The following is a 15,949-nucleotide window of genomic DNA, read 5'->3' as shown; positions in this document are numbered from 1 at the left end:
ATTGTTTATTATAAGTGACAGTCAGGGATAAAAATTTCACTATAAATACTTTATAGAAGTCTAGTTTTTTTAAGTTTTTTTAATTCGTCCTGAAATATTCAGTTTAAAATTATCATGTGTCATGTATTATAATCATGTATTCGTTAAAATTAAGTATTTTTACAAAAAAAAAATTTTTTTTTCAATTCCTCCCACGAAACTCATCACAATGATGCTACTCATTATCAAATCATAAGTCTTATTAAAATAATTAACATTGTTTTAAATTTAAAATGTACTTGTAGTCGTATTAGTCAAGTATTAATTTCATGACATTTGTATTATCCTTAAAACTTTGCCAAGGAATCAAATATCATTACATAACGGATGAATTAAAACTGATTTTGGTTTATTGAAAGAAGTAATAAAGTGCTTCCATAAACTTATTTGAGCTATCAGTTAAAGTAGCTTATAGTTTCATGAAGCAGTGACATAATTGCTTTTCTGCTCTTGTCTTGCTTGAAAAGAAAGGAACTAAATGTTAACAGGTTTATTGAAAATCTCTGTCACTGAAGAAACATAAGTTTAATCTTATAAAATAGCTTGTTTTTTTTTTTATTAAAGTTAAGCGTTTTTAAGCCCAGAGAAACTCGAAATTTTACAAATTTAAAAAGGCGGATCAGGTTAGTTTTTTTATTTTTAAAATCAAAATAAACCAGCTATTTGTAGAATATAAATATCTGATAAAGTTGTTCGTTATTTTTTATGTTGAAATTTCAAAAACTAATTGAATTGTCTCTTTTTGGGGAAATGGAATTATGAAAACCAAATCCATGAAGATCAGAATAGGATATTTTGAAAATACTTATACGTCATTTGAAAGAAGAAACTGTCCTGACAATAAGTTTCAATTGAAAATTTTTTCTGATTTTTTCCTTGGCGAATTTTTAAATAAACACGAAATATTTAGCTTCATTATATTAAAAATGTACGGAAAAAAATTCTTTGAAAACCTCTTCAGCCTATTTAGCTCATTTCTGAGCTCATTCAGCCTATGTTTTATTGAAATTCAATGTTTTAAGAAAACCACCTAGATATCTTTATTACAATAGGTATTCTTGTGGCTATCGGAAATAATTGTTTCTTGAAATAATTTGGTTACATTCCCAAGACTGTTTGGTTTAACTAAGAATCTTTTGTAAATATAGATGGTAACTTTTAGGATTAATTAGTAAATAATCGTTGACCTTTAAAATTTCTTATGATTTCATTAACCTTCTAAAATTTCATTCATAGTATAGTGAGGTTTTAGTGTTTGTGGAGAATTTTTGTATGTTTCATAATACTTGTTTTATTTATAAAATAACTAGCAGCACCATGGTTTTATTGCCCAAATTTTTTTAACTTAACAAACTAGTTCACAAGTCCTGATTAAAATAATATCCTTTATGTGTGGTATAAAACAGGAATTTATTAATTGAGTTATTTATTCCAGAAATACAAGTGTAATTCTATATTTTAAGCGAAACTTTGATTTTGAAACTTAGTTTAAATTCAAATTTAGTTTTAAATGTAAAAACAATTATTACGAATTATGTTTTAGTAAGTTCGAGTTAAAAAAGTTTTTCTTGTTGGCATAATGTTTGAAATCTTCATGAACAGTATGTAAAGAAAAAACAACATAAAACCTGCTTTAAAAAATCATGAAAAATCTCAATCTTTAACAAAACATTTTCACCCGAATTTTAGAAGATTTAATTAATTAAAATATATGCTTATTGTGTGTGTGACATAAAAGTGTAAATTGGAATGTTATATAAATTAGAATGCATGTTTATAACGTTGAAATGTAAATTGGAATGTTACATTAATTGATATGTATGCTTATAACGTTAAAATGTAAATTGGAATGTTACATAAATTGGTATGTATGTTTATAATGTTAAAATATCATTTGGAATATCACATAAATTTGTATGCATGTTTATAACATTACATGTAAATTGGATTGTTATAATTAATTTATTAAAATTTATAATTAATTTATTAACGTTAAAATGTAACGTTGAAATCTATGTTAGTTTATGTAATTTGGAATGTTACAAAAATTTGTATGTATGTTTATAACGTTAAAATGTAAATTGGAATTTTACATAAATTTGTATGCATGTTTATAACGTTAAAATGTGTATTGGAATGTTAAAATAGATTGGTATGCAAATTTATAACGTTAAAATGTAAATTGGAATGTTACATAAAGTTTTTACTATTCATGTTTATAACGTTAAACTGTAAATTACGTGAAAACAGTTAAATTGATTTAACTGATTTCATTTAATTCTTTTTAGCCATTTAGAAATATATTTGTTACTGCAATTCATTTATGTAATATACTATTCTTTTTAGTTAGCTGATACATTTTTTTAAATTTGTGTATGTGTCCAAGGAATATTATTAAAAACAAGACTTGTGTAATAGAGCAGCCCGATAGCTATTAGCTGCCATGTCTCAAGGCAAGTAAGAAGCAAAATAAGAAGTTAGGAAGTGTTGCGAGAAAAGATAAAGACAGATTCCTTACGATGTTTTGTTAATAAGGTTAGAAACTGTTCCTTTATGCTCAAAAATTATTTAAAGTTCCACCACAGTTTTGTTTTTCTGTGCTCTTGCACACATACACATTCATAAAGCAAAGAATATATGCATTAGAAAGAATATATGCGTTTTATATGCATTAGAAATTATTCAGCAAGCAATGCATGAATAAATAAAACAAAGAATTATGCATTTAGAAGATTGTTGTCTTTGAATGTTAAAGTATCAGAATACTCTTCAATCAGATTTTTTATATAATGAATGTTAATGGAAAAATCGGAACGCAGAGATCTATAAGATGCATGATAAATAAAAATATATTGATATCGATTTATTTGTCATAGAAAAATTGTCTTGCTATGTTTTATTTATTTTGATTAAGTATACTTTAATAACTTCCAACTATTACGAGATTTTATTTTTATCCTTAACCCTTTGACGCTGTTAGGACACCAGTTCCTCTTTAATATACGTTGTTTTCTGACGATTTAATTACAATCAAAAATATATTTTGGCATTTTTTAATTTTAAAAATATCTGTTAGATCATAAGAATTATATTTATATAAGAATAAAAAATTTTTTTAAGAAAAAGTGCAGTTTGAAATTTTTTTTCATTCAGATTAAAAAATTAATCAATAATTGATTTTGTAAATTAAAGAAATTTCAAAGATTAATTACTGTTTTTCTTAGATATGAATAATTTCAAGTTTAAATTTGAAAACTGATTGTTTGAAAGTGAGCCGTATTTGGAAGATTTAACCTTTAACACAGACACCGATTTTTCATGCCGTATATCATTACCATAAATTAATAAAATGCTAAACATAATATTTTCTCTGATTTTGACCTACATTTTATGTAAAATAATGAAAAAATTACGAAAAAAAATGTTTAAATAAAAATTTTACGTCAAAGGGTTAAAGTGAGAGCAAATTTTATGCATTTCTCGTAAGTTTTTAGATTTATAAATTTCATTTAAAAGGATTTTGAACTCCACTACATTTAAATAAATTAACTATATAAATAAATGTATAGTATGAATATAATAGTGTGGTGCTTTATCTAAGTAAAACGAAAATAACATTTAAATTATATTTTTAGATAAATATCTTTGTCTAAAAATATAATTTAAATGTTATTTCATTATGATTGTGTAAATATAAACTAATTGACTTTAAGAGAATAAAAGTTGGCAGATATGTTCTATTTAATAACAAAATAAATAAATAAATAACAATTTTAATTAAAAAAAAATCTTTAATAAAACGACTTATTTTCCGGTTTTAAGTTTTTGTTTTTCAATAAAATAAACTACATCGCACTGCTTTTTAAATTAAAATTTTTTTCTATATTAATGCATTTTAAGTTGTGCAAAATTTAGAAGCTAGCTTTAATACATTTTTTTCCTTAAATATGAAAATGCAGAGTTTCTTTTTAATACTTTAACATTAGAAGACATGCTATGAAATAATAGAAAGATGAAATTATATCATTAGGTTAAATATTGAAAGAAAAGTAAAATATTAAATTAAAAAGACATGGCAATTTCTAAATAAGAAGTTGTTAATACAATAATAATATTATAATAATATGACACCAATCATTATTATAAATATTACATGGTTTTAAATATTCTATAGATTCTTTAAAACTTGATTTTTTTTTCAGATCAGTATAAAAGTTATGTTGTTTTGTTGTGGCAACATTAAAGATTAATGTTATATTTCAATTATAGTAAAATTTTTAAAGCTGATTATTATATTTTTAAGAAAGCAGTTGGTTTTTTTAAATTTATTTATAGAAATGATTATTTTGTAAGCTTATATTCTGATAAAAATATTCAGATATATTCATGATTTTTCAAAGCACTTTCAAGTAGTTAATTTCATAACGAATAAACATTTATAATGATTTCTTGCGGTAGCAACTACATTTTTCACTGGGGAATTTAAAATGGCCTTTAATTATGAAAAATCATGATCAGTCCTTTTCAAAATCGTACTATTTTCTTCCACACAATTCTTTTAAATTGCAATGTACTCAGAAACACTCGATTCATCTTAATTCTTCTAAAACCGAATTCATTTTTCAGAGTTTGATTCTCATGGGTATTAAAAATTTGAAAACGTCGAGCAATCATCGATATTTCAAAAGATTTGTTACAACCAGTACATATTTTTTTTCAAAGGAAATATAAACACACTCGAATTTAATTTTGCTAATAAACTTAACATTAAAAATTTAAATATCTGAAATGAAATTACTCTTAGCTCTTTCTTAATTTTGCTACTACTTTTAAACATTTTTAAAGTCAGTGGGGACTCAGGATCAGAAGTAATAGCAACGTAATTAATTGAATATGAAACAATAGATATCACTGGAAAATAAGAGATTAAATCTGGCCGATGAACTCGCCAAGGAGAGCTCTAATGATCCTATAGTAGTGGCCTTCTAACATACAATGAAATCTATGCAAAAGTAAAGGTCGACAATAACAGGACTTGGAGGATTCCCACCTAGTCATTATTGGTATCAACAAAATAGTCCTGGGGCTGCCTTGGAGCTAAAAGGTGATAGGAAGCTGCAGACAGCTATCACAGGACTAACCAGTGGTCATACCCGCGGACTAGCATTTATTTGTTCAGGGTCAAAAGACTTTCCCTGTGTGCTTAAAATGTAATGTTCACCAGGCTACACCTGATCATTTGCAGTCCTGTATGGGGCAAGAGAAGAATTTTATCTTGGAGGGTCCGGCGATGGTGTATAATTTTCTGTCGGTGAATGGTCTTCTGGACTTGGTCTAGCCTTGTTCTGGGCCAAGAGGAATAAGTAACAACAACATTGGAGATTAATAAATTTAATTAATGCTAGTTTCTTAAGAAATCCATTCGGTGCACTTTGAAATTGTCCTGTGTGGGATGATTATTATCTGAAAAGTTCACATAATTATTATATAATTGTGATTTAATAAGATCCTGGTTTTTTTAACATGATTAATGCAGTATCAGTTTTTAGAAATCCTTTTTTTTTTTTAAATCTAAAATTTGTGAAGTTTTCATTAGTGATAGATCTCGTACATTTTACGAATTGTTGAAGAAGTACTCTTCTAATAATGCCAATCGTCAATATCAAGAATATATGTATTATTTGTACAGTTTATTTGCATGGAAAAAAGACAGCAAAAAAGGGCAATTTTTTCTAAAAGTTATGAAAGTACTGATTTTTCACTAATTATCATTAATTATTAAAATTTTGCTTCGTTGAGAAAAGTTTTGACCATGATTTTTCATAATGTAACAATATTTTTTATGTAAAATTTATAAGTGAAATTGTAAAGACGGAATACTGTTTTCACCACAACTTTGAGAGAGATAAACAATTAAATATTTCAATAAATGATGACTTAAAATTAATAAGAAGGCACCAATATTGAAATTTCACAATAAACTTTCTGCAAGATATGCATCTAGTTCTTGTCAAATAGGATTTCTGTCATTGGCTGAAATGCTTAATTGAAAAATTCGCTTACCTGTATTCTGTGATTACTGCTATCAGCTACGACTATTGAGTTATCTGGTCCTACAGCAACCCCTCTTGGCCATGTAAAATTTGATGAATCCGATCCCCTGGATCCTATTTTCATCAGCATTCTGCGCTTTTGCATGTAAGTGCTTCTGGGATTTGAAAAAGCGTAAGAGCTGGATAACATTGGTCCAGTGGGCGATTCATCATCCGATGTCTCACTATCACTTTTCTGGTAGAGGGAATGAGAGCTTTTACTACGTGGAACAACACGACCTGTCGCATTGCTGCCATATTTATTGTTCAAATATTTCGCCCAGCAGTTGTTGCTGCTGGCTGTCGTTTCTGAATCGGACGGTCGCGTTCTTGTCATATCTTCAGACAACCTCTTTGAACGGGACCTGTAAGGTGTTGGCGAATCATCTTCCTCTTCATCATCAACGTAGAGACTAGAATCAATTCCCAATCCGATTTCATGCGAACTTCGGCTTCTAGCTAAAAATGGCCGCCTTCGAAATCGGCTAGGAGTTGAATCATTACTGCTACCCTCTGAGGAAATTCGATCTTCAGTTGGATGATTAGATGTGTTGACAGCAGTGTCTGTGTTATTTAGGCTATGATAGTTTGTGGAAGAACTCGCTGTGCTGCTGTCAGTTGTGTCTGTATCATCTGATCTCTTACGTACCCTTGAAACTGTATTTGAATCACAGTTTACTGGAATCCTATGTGGGGTAATTGTTGAAACACTGCTTGGAACTTTTGTATTACACTCCTCCTCTTCATCATCGTCTTCTTCATCTGTTTCTTTCGTAGTTGGATCATTTTGATCATCTGATTCACTTTCATAACTATCACTTACTTGAGATTTCGAATTTACTTGCTGAGTTTCCGTTGATTTAGAGCCCGATTGTTTGCCAGATTGAGCGTTTGTTAAATTCGATTTCGGAAATACTTGATCTTCAGAATCTTTACTTTCATTCTCACTTTCACTGGAGCTGCTTGATTCTTCCTCTTCTTCCTCATCGTCTTCGTCATCTTCACTTTCTGTCGCGTTGTTATCTCGAGACTCTGCAGTAGTGCCAGTTATCTGTGCCGGTTCATCCTCTTCGTCATCGTCAGATTCAGATTCTTCGTCACTATCATTGTCATGCATTTCAAGCAGTCGTGGTTCTGGTTCAGGAAGCCTTCTTTGTCGATTGAAGAAAGATGATTGAACTGGTTTTGGTGGTGGCTCTGTAGCAATCTGGTATGCTTCATCGTCATCGTCATCATCTTCATCAGAGTCTTCTGAATCTTGTTGACGTAATGGGGTCGCAGCTCGTGGTAGAAGTTTCTTGTCCAAGGGTTTCCGGCACGCTTCACCAGCATCTAGTGATGTGGTCTTGACCAACGGTGAACGAGTGTACCTGTAAGTTTATTAGTTGATAGTTATTAGAATCACTGTAATTTAATCATATAGTCAGTCATCTTTTAATAGTTTAGTAAAAGAAAGTGAATTTTTTAACTTATTCTTGGAATTAAGAAAATTTATTTCTATTGTGTATATGTTTTACTCTTAATATAACAAAAGGAAAAGTTATAAGGTCAAACAATAGTAATCTCTTTTGACATGCCTTTTATTATTAAGTACCTGAATTTAAAAAATCACCAGAACAGATTGTGCAAGTAATTTACTACAATATTGATATCGATCAGAGTTCTACAGTTTACATACGGAAAAATAAATTACGTAGTATCAGTTTTGTTTTATTGGAAATTCTGAAAAGTAATTAGTTACTTTGCATTCATCCATTTTTACTGTTTATAATTATCATTTAATATATCTTCTTTTACTGTTTTAAAAAAGAATAAGGAAATAGAGTTGTTATCAACAATCATTGTCATAATAAAGAGGGCACGTCGTTATAGGGTACGACGGGGTATATTGTTAACAATCTATACTCTCGAGTTAGAGGCATCAGGGCATTTGAGGTAATGACTTACCACTGCCCTAAACATTCAAGACGATTAACATCGGAAAAATCTTCTAGACTACTACTACAGGAAAAGAATATGTTAGCAGAAGAATCAGAACTACCACAGGATTCATCATTACTTGTTGGTTCTAATGCTGAAATAGGTGGCAGGACAAAAGTCCTGCGACAGAGTGGGGAGTAGCGAAAAGTGGGGCTCCTGGCGCCATCACCTCGACAGGCAGATCTGGTTCCATCTAAGCTTCTGTATCTGTTATAATTCGGTCTTTCTTGACCAGTGGTGTCATCCAAAATTAAAAGCCGATTTGGTGTAGTAGGCCTGCTACTAAAAAGGAGATTTGGAGAATGGCGATCGATGTCTTGTTTTGAATCTGGGTTTTCAAGCAGTGAATTAGGTCTGTCATACCGTGTATCACTCTGGTGGCGGGTTGAACCGTATCTGCGGGGAGTGTGACCATCCCGAAGCCCCACCAATTCCTGACTAATCCCCACTGATGCATCTTTATTATCTAACTCTACATCAGTATTTGATACTTGCCTGGAGAACGTCCTTATGTCATTGGCTGGTTCATCAAAGCTGGTCGTGCCACTAAGACGCCTCTTGCTTCGAGAACTGTCTGAGTATTCTGAAGATTCAGGAGGAGCACTAGTAGAATCAATTGATTCAGTATTTCTAACTGAATCAGAAACACTGCTTCTTCGAGATCCTGCAGTAGATGATGCGTCCACTTGAGGAGTTTGAGGTGTGCTACTTGACGAGGCATCAGCCTGCTGATTAGCTTTCTTTTGGCGATCAATGTCATCCTCACTTTGCTGCCTAGAAGTCGGCCTTTTAGGCTGCGGAACAATTGGGGTAGTAACAGCTGGAGTTGAAGGGACTACTTCAGAGTTAGATGATTCTGCCTGTTGCAGTTTTTGTTTTACTTCATTTTGATGAAGTCTTTCCATTACTTTTGGTGAATCAAGCAGCCTCACAACTCCACTCAGTGGACCTTTAGCAGAATCATCGACGTCAAAAATACGTTCTCTCTGTTGCTGTTCGTCGGCAAATCTGACAGTTCGACTTTGATGGGGCTCGGATTCAGAGTCTTCATAATCACGATTATATCGGTTACGATGACTATAATCATCGGAACCATCCCGCCACCGAGAGCTCAACCCAGTATCTTCTCTTGAGTATCGACTCGAAGAACGATCTTGATAGTCATATTCTCTGGACCTTTCACTATATCGTCGATAACCGTCGGTATCTCGTCGATTTCTTCCTAACAAGGGAGAAGTTGGCCTCTCCCTTTCACTATCCATTCGTTGATTTATGTCAGAAAATGAACGGTTGTCACACCTCCTAGCAAACTGAGCAGCCAGCCGGTGGTCACTTTGACTTCTCATTAATGCATTTGTATTAGGAGGCATTAATGATTGCTGCGTAGGAACTGGATTCATGGGAGCATTAATTTTCAGTTCACCAAAATCTGCAATGTTTTTGTGCAATACATCTGGATCTGCTCGTGGTTGAAATTTTATCCTTCTAGCGAAATCTGTACTATCAGAATCATAAGTACGAAGGAAATCAAGCATTTTAAGGAATATCTGCTTATATTCAAGAAGCTCTACGTCAGACCATTCATAATCATCTTTTATGTATTTATCTACAAGTTCACAATTGCTCGATATATTGTTTACTTCAATTTCTAAATCTTCCCTCAATTTAGTGATGGATTTCAATTCGGTTTGAGTATACACTTCTAAATCGTGCTTCAATTTACCTTCAGTCACTTTCAAATCTTTCGAATATCTTTTTACTATGTCATCAATTTCTTCTTTGACTTGTTTACAGTTGAGTTGAAGTTTTTCTGCATTTTTCTTAGTTTGACTCAATGCATCGGATAATCTGTGCAAACCTCTGCGTACTTGATTATTTATTCTGTTAATTTCTCGTCTCAAAATATCTACATGAGCCTCTTTGCAATCAGGGCATATTTTCTTTTCGCAATGCGCGCAACGCTCTACATTGGATTTTTCACTGCACACATTACATCGTTCCATCATAGAAGGGGGTGGTTCCGGCTCTTCCCCCGTTATATCCCTGTGCAATTCGAGGAACCTCATAAGAGTTACATTCGTTGGAAATTGCTGTATCCCTTGATATGGTATTCTGTGCTCAGCCCGGCATTCTGGGCATTTAATTTGCCTACGAGCATAGTCAATCAATCCATCCAAACATGGTTCCATACAAAATGTATGTTGGCATGGTAATAGTTTAGGATTTCTATATCTATCTAAGCATATAGCACAAGTCAGTAACTGATCTAATTGGCTCCAAGCTGATGCCATCTTTTACTATCTATTTTACTTATTCTTCGAATAATGTAAGTTATGGAATATTAATTATTATCATTAAGTACTGATACTATGGTGGGCTTTTCAAGCCAATCATTAAATTAAATTATAGCGTAGCTGCTGATATTTCTTTGTTAGATAATTTAGGTCACCTATTGCTTCATAAGTTTAACATATGTATGAAGTAAAAACAACACTCTGTCACACATTAGTATGTCACACACTTGGTTATAAAATGCAAAGTTATAAAGAAGCGTTAGTTTGTTTGTTTGTTTGTTTTTCTCACAGAAAGATATTGGTTAATTTTATTGAGCAGATTAAAGCAAGCAGTTACGATACGCTTGATTGTCCTTCTTCACACTTGTGATGGATGTTGATTTGAAATAAAACAGACGTTCATGGTTCGCGTAGGCTTGAGCTCGGCGGGTCAGTTTTTTGAATCATTCTTTTAGGTGATGTACTGCAACAGAGAGAACTTTAAGGAGCATCCGAGAGCAGGTATCATATCTGAAATGTTTCAGCTAGCTGTCTCTGATTTGAGAAATCTGATTAAAAGAAAGAAAACATATCTTAGAGAATAATTACTGCATTTAGAGATATACATTGCTCAATTATTAACGCCATTTCTGCACACAAATGAGTTCAGCACTAACGCAAGTTGGATGGTTTTCTTCAACTTTTTGTAACTAAATATCGGTAAAGAATTTATTCAATGTATGAAAAGATTGTCAGTGTTTAAAACAATGTATGAAGATATTAAAGTATTGTAAATGCTACCCATTTTTTCAATTTTGAAATTAGTTCTAGTGCAAAAGAAAAGTTAGATGCATAGAATCTCTCAATCTAAATATATGATGAACCAACTTTATTATACAGGCATCTACTTATACCTGCCCCAGGTTTAAGCGTTTATGTTTCTAACACAGTGATATTTCTCAGGTTTATATCATCGGTTTTTTTAATATATATATATATATATATATATATATATTCCCTCGCATTAATATATATAAGTATGTAGATAAGTATCTATAAAAGGATATTTAAAATTTTTGTTAAAATCAACTAAAACGGAAATATTCCAAAATCAGTATTTGGTTAGAATATGTTTAACAAATTTTGCAAGTAAAAATTTAATTTTCTCAGGGTCAGTTGAAATAATTAACCGTTTTCTGTCATTTATTAGTTAGAAAAAAATTTTATACATTTTTGACCAGCACTGTTCAAAAAGTTTTTTCCCCCTCGCATTAATATTGCAACCCCTAATGTGTCACTCTATTTTTGACAAAAAACCTAAAACTGCATATGAATTAAAGAAAAAATTTGTTTCTCAGTGTTATTATTTTATTCAAATTGTATCAATGATAGTAGTATCAAAAGTTCTATTGATACTACTATACAGCTCTTTTTTAGACTCAAGTATCCAAGAAATATTATTGCACCCAATTTGGAATTCAATAGACGACGTGACTTGCACAAAAGTTTCTACGTAACAATTCATTCTATTTATTCATTTCTTAATGACGATGCAAATGAACTATCGTGCAAACGAACTCTCTTTTTGAGAGCTGACCGATTATGAAAGGGTAGAACGTTTCTTTCGTAAAAGCATAAAGAAAATACTTTGGATCAAACACCTTCTACTTTTAACGCAATGGGTAAAACAAAGCAATCTCACCAAAGATCAGGATGTTGAAACAGTGCTAATTCTATTTTTGTGGGTGATTTCTTTTTTGGCTAACCTTGTTTTTGGATTTCTTTACCGAAGGGCAAATAATTGAATAAATAACTTAGCGGCAACTGTTCTTTGAACGTTTTCAACATCATCTTCTAATTTGTCATCAAGCTTTGCGAGAATAAGCAATTACAATGACAGTTAATGCAGCAGGATAAATTTAAGCACCAACACATGTACTGGCAATTTTTTATCCATAAGATTGTACTCTGAATTATCGTGACAGGTCCCAAATAAATAAGCAACTAATGATTATAATTGGTTAATGATTCATGTTACTATTATGGATTGTAGCTCTTGAGAAAGCAGATCTCGGTTTTAAAGAAATGAATCTTTCACCATAATCAATTAAAAAAATATATATACAGGGTTATTCATAATTCCCTCTGGTGTTTTGAAACGTTATAGTAAAAGAACGAAGACGAATATGGCAAAAAAGAACAAATGAAATTATTCCGAAAGTATTCAAGTTTTAATTTAAGCAGTTGCCAGTAGATGGCAGTAACATGTACCCAGCGGCCCCCACCCCCTCAAGTTCTTGGGCGCATTCATCCCCCCCCCAAAAAAATGCCTGAAAATGGCCAGTTGCTTCTTTTATTTATGTATTTAAAAAAATTCTCTCGTCTAAATTCCCCCCAAACTATTCGTTTTATTTAGTGTAAAAATCCCCCCCCCCAAGCTTTAAGTGGGCACATCGTACTCCCACCAAAGAATATGCTCCCACCTTCTCCCCTGATGGGGGCCCCTGCACGTACCACTGAAGCCAGTTGTAGTAAAGAAAAATGGCATTTACAGGCGGTGGGAATTATGAATAACCTTGTATATCTACAAACGAAGAGTTTAATGGGTTGGTACTAAATTACATTGTAAAGTTTTTAAATTTAAGTTTTTCAATAGTAAAACCTTAAATATGGCTTTCAATTTCTTTTGTTTTGATTATGAAAACTTATAAGCTCAATAACAAAGCATTAAACTTGAAATAGTTGGCTGTCAGTCATGATTAAAAAAAAAAAAATCCATAGTGGAGACCTTGAATGGAATTTTTTAGGGCTCATTAGTCCGTCACTTTTTGCTAGCGTTCTTGAAAAAGATAAACACTGATGAGGACAAAAAAAAAAATAGATGCCAAATCCAGCCCAGCACCAGGAAATATAGCAAGTAATCCATTTTGTGAGTAAAAGATTCGACAGTAGTACACTGAGCGATAGTAGAAGGATTAAAATAGATGACCTTTCAAGACTGGATATTTCTGTTGCAGAACAAATTGGCTACTCATTAATATTAGAATTTATCTTTTGTTCTGTGACAACGCAGAAATTGGCTTGAAAGGTTAAAAAAAAGTATCTAATTATGCTGATTGATGTTGAAATGATCTAGTGAGAGTCATGTACTTCTGGCAAATGTTAACTTCTTATTTATTTATTTTAGGACACAGTTATTATTTATTTATTATTGTTACCTTTGAGCAGAAGATAATAAATTAAAACATATAAATTCTATTAATACATTTTTCTTAAACGCACTCTATCATGCACCTCATATTTTTTTTTTTTAAGTTAGAAAAATCGGTCCATGGTACAGCTGTACTTTGGACCAGTGGATGTTGCTCCTTGGATGGCACTCATTTCGAATTCTGTTCTTCGAAACTTGTTAGTTGATTAAATTTGGATATTCAGGCAACTGAAACTCTGTTTTTCAAGTCACTTTGCATAAGCTAAATGAAGTCAAATACATTATAAACGTAATAGCAAATATTTCATTGAAATATGTATTTCAAACATTTTTTGTATAACTGCATCAAGAACATTAACTTATTTACATTTTGTGAGCGGGCAAGTTCACCAAGAAATATGTTTGTACTGACAGGACTTGTTGCACATACCTTGGATTGGTCTAATGTACATTACTGAGACAAGTCCAATGTACATCAAAAATATATGATTTTTCTTAAAATTTTTTATTTTATCTTAAAGAGAATTAGATTTTGGTACTCGTCTATCTTAGTTCTGTTTTTAAATGTAAGTTTCACGGGCTTCCATTTTCAAATCAAACTGATTGAAAAAAATTACTTAGCTTATAGAAATTCAAGATATTGTTCCTGCACATGCTTAGAAAAACTGAAATGGTCCCAAATATAGCAGATAGTATTTGTTGTTACAAGTGTCAACTATGTATTTATGCAGAAATTCTTCATTAAAGATGCAACTATTTACTCTTGTCCAAGGTACAACACTACGAATTTGTTATTTTGTTTTTGTTTATGGACGAACTTTTCGATGAAATTTAGTAAAAATATCAAATAATGAATCCAAATCAGTTTTGCTTACTTCAATATGCAGTCGATTAAAAATTTTCAAAATTCCGTTTCCTCTCCCCTCAAAATTTACTTATTGAAATTCTGTTGACGTGAAAAAAACAAAAACTTTTTATTACTGATTGCCTATATTTAAAATTAAAACTTTATTGAGATACGAAATGAGGAGGCCAAAATGCAAATCAATGACCAATTTAAAAATATTATCATTATATATAACTTACATGAAATTAAGTCCATGCATCTAAGTCCTTCAATTTGACCCAGATTTATATTAAAGTGTTTTTGTCATGGAGAATAAATACAATGAATTTGAAGAAAATTGAATATTGATTTTAATGTAAAAGAAGCTTAAAAAACAAATAAATAAATTAAATAATAATAAAATTTTCAACTAAATAAATAAATTTATAAAAATTCACCTTGCAATTAAACGCATTAATCAGAAAAGTTTTTATCATTATTTGCAATCTTTTACTACATTAATATCGTTATTCCACCAATTCTATAACTCTTTGAATTGTATATATTACATATCTTAGATATTGACATGATTATATATATATATATATATATGTTATCTTAGTTCTGTTTTTAAATGTACGTTTCACGGGCTTCCATTTTCAAATCAAACTGATTGAAAAAAATTACTTAGCTTATAGAAATTCAAGATATTGTTCCTGCACATGCTTAGAAAAACTGAAATGGTCCCAAATATAGCAGATAGTATTTGTTGTTACAAGTGTCAACTATGTATTTATGCAGAAATTCTTCATTAAAGATGCAACTATTTACTCTTGTCCAAGGTACAACACTACGAATTTGTTATTTTGTTTTTGTTTATGGACGAACTTTTCGATGAAATTTAGTAAAAATATCAAATAATGAATCCAAATCAGTTTTGCTTACTTCAATATGCAGTCGATTAAAAATTTTCAAAATTCCGTTTCCTCTCCCCTCAAAATTTACTTATTGAAATTCTGTTGACGTGAAAAAAACAAAAACTTTTTATTACTGATTGCCTATATTTAAAATTAAAACTTTATTGAGATACGAAATGAGGAGGCCAAAATGCAAATCAATGACCAATTTAAAAATATTATCATTATATATAACTTACATGAAATTAAGTCCATGCATCTAAGTCCTTCAATTTGACCCAGATTTATATTAAAGTGTTTTTGTCATGGAGAATAAATACAATGAATTTGAAGAAAATTGAATATTGATTTTAATGTAAAAGAAGCTTAAAAAACAAATAAATAAATTAAATAATAATAAAATTTTCAACTAAATAAATAAATTTATAAAAATTCACCTTGCAATTAAACGCATTAATCAGAAAAGTTTTTATCATTATTTGCAATCTTTTACTACATTAATATCGTTATTCCACCAATTCTATAACTCTTTGAATTGTATATATTACATATCTTAGATATTGACATGATTATATATATATATATATATATATATATATATATGATTTTTA

The 15,949-nt window shown here is 30.7% G+C and overlaps 1 protein-coding gene across 2 annotated transcripts in view; it reads right to left on the bottom strand.

Annotated features, from left to right (window-relative positions):
• The window catches only part of LOC107436521 (RING finger protein nhl-1), a 33,281-nt gene that overhangs the window by 8,170 nt on the left and 9,162 nt on the right, over positions 1 to 15,949 (bottom strand). For both annotated transcript variants that reach the window (XR_011636639.1, XM_016048278.4), the window contains exons 2-3: positions 8,607 to 10,953; positions 6,103 to 7,501 (exon numbers count right to left, since the gene is read on the bottom strand). Coding sequence is in view for 1 of the 2 variants with exons in the window: in XM_016048278.4 (XP_015903764.1) it covers positions 6,103 to 7,501; positions 8,607 to 10,402 (3,195 nt within the window). In the remaining variant the exon portion in view is untranslated. The remainder of the gene's footprint in view (positions 1 to 6,102; positions 7,502 to 8,606; positions 10,954 to 15,949) is intronic.

The sequence above is a fragment of the Parasteatoda tepidariorum genome, chromosome 4, assembly GCF_043381705.1.
Source record: "Parasteatoda tepidariorum isolate YZ-2023 chromosome 4, CAS_Ptep_4.0, whole genome shotgun sequence".
In the NCBI taxonomy this organism is placed as follows: Eukaryota; Metazoa; Arthropoda; class Arachnida; order Araneae; family Theridiidae; genus Parasteatoda; species Parasteatoda tepidariorum.
This window is presented reverse-complemented; position numbering and strand designations above follow the sequence as displayed.